Here is a 5,834-nt window from a genome sequence, read left to right on the forward strand (position 1 = left end):
CACTATCGCCAGGAAACTGCTTAAACCGTGTTTGCGGCGCGCATGGCCCACTGGTCATTGCCGAAAAGCCGATTTGTCGGCCCGACATCGTAACGATAGAAGCGCGATAGTAAGAGGCAATGGCTTCGCTGATACGAACTCGCATGTATTGTGCGGATACGATTAAATGGAAGCGCATCCGGACGTCTTCCGAAAATTTCACGGTGCCTAGAGCAGAGTTAGTTTCATAAACTAGAATGAAAACTAAAACTTTTATAAATGTGTAGATATATATAAATTTAATAATTATTCGGTTCGTCTGAGATAATACATTTCAATTATTAATTTATTCATAAATAATCATGTAAACAATACAAATATTAAGACAACAATCATATAAAATATAACAAAGAAGGAATAAAAAGTTATAAAGAAAACTAAATTAAATCTAATTATTCTTAATTAAGTTCGATATAACTTGTAATTACGCAGAAATAAGTTTCGTCTGTAAAAAAGAAGGAAAAGTTCGAGTTTTCGTGCAATTAAAAAAATTTTCTTAGTGCAGGGGATACACTCGTTCTCGATATTTCGTATAATTGCGGGCGTTGCACGATATCTTCGTTACCTGCGCGATAATACTATTTGTATATTTCGAACGTAGGGACGGTCCGCCGCTTATAAACTTAAGCTTGTCGGCAGCTTTAGCCTTATCCTTAACATATGGATCGTTCGTGTACTCTGGAAACTTGCTGAAGCAACCATCGTGACTTCCGCCAGGTTTCTTGGGGAAAGGGACGTAGAATCGCGCCATACCGAGTTTCTTCCTTGCAATTTCGACCGGACGGACGTAAGTGGGTCCTGGCATCTCATCTTCGTAAGGATTGGGGGGAAAATAATCCAACGGCGCACTCGTCGTCAAGAATCGGCCTTCAGATACCGTCTCTGTTTCAAAATATTGTGATTTAGAATTCAATAAATAAGAAAAGACACGTTCGTCAACAATTAAAACAAACTTTTAAAATCCACAAAATTGTCAGAAATTAAACACATTATGTATATATAATTTACGTATGTATTAAAAGAAATATATTGACTAAGAATAATTTTCGGATAAAAATATATAAATACATAAGTGGATAACGCGAAAGAAAATTCTAATTTCTATCAAAGTTTAGTAGTAATTAGATTTTATTTTTTTTTAATATAAAAAATATTCTATCATATATGAAGCTTTTATGTTATGCATTTTAAAGAAATCCTCTGAAAGAAAAAAAATTGGATATTTACGACACTAATTTAGGTTTTATTTAATTACTGCCGAATATTTTTTTTTCCAGAAAGTTTACGTGAAAGCTAAAAATGTTTTCCTCGCTAAAGGCAACAAAAATACACAATTCTTGTTTTATAATAAAACTATAATTAATCACATGCTGCCATATAAAATGAAGGTAGTATTCCGATAAAATTTCAATCTACGTCTATATTCCGTTTTCTTATTATTACTTTTTCACATAGTAATAGTCCTTATAGCACATTGTTCGTGTATGCGAAATAATTAAAGAAAAGTGAGAAAGATGACAAAATATAATTTAAATTTTAAAATAATTTTAGTTATCGTTTCTATTGGCAGTATAAAATGTAAAAAAAAAATCCATATTATTATAGGTACTAATTTTGCCTAATTATACAAAAATAATTAGTGCTTGGTGACAAAGATACATATTTAATTATACATAATTATTTACAAAAATTAAAATAAAAATTATTGTATAAATTATATTTCACGTATAAGTAATTCAAACAATTTTCGAGAATAAAAAATGCAATATACAAGACTTATTAATTTTTCTTCGTATAGAATACCGTCTGCAGAATACATATATTTCGTAACGGAAGAATTATAGATTCCAAAGTACTTTATAATATACTTTATAAAATAAGAAAGGAAAGGAGAATTTGCTCGACAACAGCGCAGTTGTAGCAGCGCTTGTACACGTGACTCCTGCTCTCATCATATTCAGTTCAACATCGAAATAAACTCGTCGTTCTAAAATATGTCAGTTACTAAGAGTGAGAGAAGAGAAAGCAATACTAAGAGTACGCTTACTACTTTGCTTTTTTTTTAAGTGAGGAGTTACTTTTTTAAAAATATCTTAATGGCATTCACATTCCGTAACCCGTATCGCCCGCTAAAAATTATGCATATGAATAATTTATCAAGCATTATGCGCAAGGGAGAGTGAAGATCAGATCAGAAGCAGCGTAACGCAAACACATTTACTTTTACGAACTATCCCTCCGACAGGATCGTAAGGCTCGTGGGAATACGACGGATAAGGATTGAGGCAAATATCCGCGTAACCCGGTCCACCAAGCGGATTGGGTTTGATCTTCATATTAGGCAGAATTGGTGTCTTTTTTTTCGCTTCCACTCTCGGTTCCGTACTGAAGTAAGAAGATTTATCAAAGCATCCATACCAATCTCCGGGCGACGAGTGTTTCTTTGATGGAGATGTCGGTAGCATGCGGCCACCAATCTTCCTTTTCTCATCTTGTAACTGAAACAGTCCCGTCAAATGCATATAGTATAAAAAGAACACATTTTTCGCTCCTTCCTTCCTTCTTGTAAAAGCGAAAACTAGACTGGAATAAGCAACCTCGAATAGTACGATTGGAGCAGATTAAAGACGCAGGTCAAATATTGGTAAATGAACGATTTTAATGACGTGTCTTACGCGCTGTTTAATCAAATGCTGCAAATCAGCTTCAGCTTGATTAGCGAATCTTTATAATCGTGCACATTAAATTATAATTAAACTTTATTAGAAGAGATTCTTTAAGAGGTATAAATTTTCCCTCTGACAAGGATTTAATTATAATTTAAATTTCAATCAATATAATAAATCCTATACACAAACGCGCTTTCTTCCTTTCTCTCATAGCTTTTTCATCTCTTATTGTTAGTCTCAATGAATGGTCAGGTTGATTTTATGTAGAACATTTTTACATACTCGTTGCTTCACTTCTTCACGCCACGGTTCCGTAAGTGCCTCGCCTTCAAAAGCTCGCTCAAATTTCCTCTCGAATAATTTCTTAGAAGGTCCACTGAGAATTTGACGCCCTTTCTCGATGCCCTCGCGAAATTGTACAGGACCCCGATACTGATCAAAAGGGCCCGATACAGGATCACTGAAGAAACCTGGAAAGCTTCATCTGTGAAGATTCTAGAAATCTATAGTTATACACGCATTGGCAATTTTATCGAAATATGCATTACCCACTCGCTCGAGATCAATTTTTCCATATTCACGGCCGACAATTGGAACATTTATTATACGTTTCTTACTCATACTTTTTATTTTTATATAATTTCGGCATTATTTTCTCTCTAAGGTAACCTAAAGCTTTATCACGTCACGATGAAATATATATATATATATAATATAGTAATGCATGTAATATAAATCACGTTACGGCATCTTGAAGATTAACTATAAACTTATGAGTAATTGACCTGGTTCCTGTCAGTAACGAGCCATCCTTAATGAGTTGACGCCGGTACCAGCGGATATCTAGCGGCATTCTCGTTGTGGTAACAGTGGAAACATTTCATTACCGCCTGTTTGAATAGACTGCACAGAATGAAGGAGTTGCGTACTTACGAGAGCGACTCTATCTGTGTACTGTTCTGGTCTTGTAATGTCGAAATAGAGAAGTCACGTCGTCTCCTGAGAGATAACGAGCAATGATAGAGCGCTTAAATGAAAAATATCTATGACAATCAATTTGCGTTCGGAATCAATCAGTCGCTTGTTATAATGCTTCGTAATCTACACTATCTTTCCACCATCTTATTTATATTCAAATCATAGCAATCGAAACGCGGTCTCGCTTTAATAACGTTCCAAACAATCTAACTTGCGTTACGGCAATATCGTTCAACCAAAAGTTTTCCAGGCCTCCAAAAGGCCGAGTTCATCTTCGCCCGTAGCCATGCGTATGCGTCAACCCGATAATTTCCACAGTCCCTATCTGGCACGATGTTTCCGCGCAATCCACCGTATAGTTCGCGAAGCGGGGCGACAACGGCCGCGATAATAACTAAACTTTCGATTGCCAGGGCAAGCCATTAAGATAAGACTCGAGGCAGCTAAGAGGACGCCGGGTTTCCGAACGAGAATAGTTGCGGAATCCGTAAGTGGTCGAGAGCGAAGGCTGCGGGAAAGCGGTAACGGAAAAAGCGAAATGCGAGAAACCGACGAGGAAAGAAATCGACTGCCCCAGGAAGGAAGAAATGGGGAATGGGAGAAATTGGAAAGATAAACGAATATAAGAGAGGAGGGATATATAAAAGGAGGGATGAACGAGAGACGGAGGCGAAAGTGGTAGGAAGGTCGACGGAGGAGGTGTCAGCGATGGAAATAGAAAAATGTCGATATACATCGGCCACGCCGATAAGGTGGTAGATCGATTAAGATTAAACGTCCCGGAGTGTCGCCGAGTTTAAGACAAGTTACATTGGAAACTCGGGGATTGCCTTCCGCGGAATTGAAATCAAGGACGTGACCATTTAATTTGCAAATGGAAGGCGAACGATTGGCACGACTCAGCTCAACTCAACGCGTTGGAGAAAACTGATGATGATGATGTGTCTTCTGGTTACTGAATATTCCCCGAAACCATTAAAAGGTTAATAACGTATAGTTTATAAACTGACGCTCTCTAAAATGATCCAGAATCGTCAAAATAATAAGGAGAGAGATTATGCGGCGATTTTCATCTTTGAACAGTTTAAATTATTAATAATTTAAAATTAAATTTCTCATGTAAAATATAAAAAAATAAATATTTTATAAATACCTGATGTTAACATACGATTCCCTAATATTTTGCGCTTCATCATTATTTTTCCCAAAGTATCGCGGAAATAGCAAACAATTAGTGTGTGATTATTATCTTACGATGTATACTCTAGCAAGAGTCGAAATTAAAAAGCGATAAACGATATCGACAGTTTCAAAAGGTCGCACTGTCTTGATTCGATTTCATTAGCAAGAATAATCGACGCTGAAAATACCTATCGTGAATAATTCTAGTTTAAAATATTATCCGGGAAGATTACAGAAAAAAATTAAAGAAAGGATCAAACCAGGGTTTATCGTTCTAAGTGGAACACGATCGAAGAGAAACGTTTCGTTTGTGTGTGTGTGTGTGTGAGTTCTGAAATTCCAATTCAATTACTTTAATCCTCTGCTATCCGTTTACGAGACGGCTTGCGCGAGAAGACATGTCAATAGCGGCGACAACAATGGCGTAGTCATAAATATAAAAGAGACAGAACGAGTTATCCGTATTCTATAATTGACACGTGTTCCAATACGGAAACCGGACGGTCTATTAAGAACGGTCGCGAAAGTACAGAATTATCGATGTCGCGGTAACATTGAGGGGCCATGTCCATTAATTCAACCTTAGTCTAAGAGGTTTAAATAATTAATCCGGCGACCCACCCGTTGCGATTAAAGGCTGCAATTTAAACCGAAAATTCGCCAGAGACGTCCTTGCCGGCGACCGCATCGTCTTTCTATATTCCCGTTTCTCTAAAAGAGATACGAATCAGCAAACTGCAACGCGAATCCTTTGTTCAATCCCAGCGCTCACAGATATGTAAATGATATAGAAATGAAGAGCTCTCGATCCGTATATTACATTAAAATACATCGATATTGTCTCTAGAATTTATTTCAGATTACAATTCGATTTATACATATATGAATGATAAATTCGTAAGTTGTGTCTATTCTCAAGCTCCGTTTTTTATTTTATTATTATTATATAACTGCGAGACGCACAAC

General features: G+C 36.4%; 1 protein-coding gene across 1 annotated transcript; it reads right to left on the reverse strand.

The window, feature by feature from the left end:
- Window positions 1–384: 384 nt before the first annotated feature.
- On the reverse strand, window positions 385–5,834 carry LOC115238006 (UPF0602 protein C4orf47 homolog). The gene is made up of 4 exons (XM_029811477.1): window positions 5,490–5,834; window positions 2,991–3,178; window positions 2,261–2,537; window positions 385–921 (listed from the first exon to the last, which is right to left on the reverse strand). The coding sequence occupies exons 1-4, from the start codon at window positions 5,554–5,556 to the stop codon at window positions 536–538; spliced, it is 918 nt and encodes a 305-aa protein (XP_029667337.1). The 5' UTR covers window positions 5,557–5,834; the 3' UTR covers window positions 385–535.

Source organism: Formica exsecta, unplaced genomic scaffold (assembly GCF_003651465.1).
Source record: "Formica exsecta isolate Colony F162 unplaced genomic scaffold, ASM365146v1 scaffold318, whole genome shotgun sequence".
Taxonomy (NCBI): domain Eukaryota; kingdom Metazoa; phylum Arthropoda; class Insecta; order Hymenoptera; family Formicidae; genus Formica; species Formica exsecta.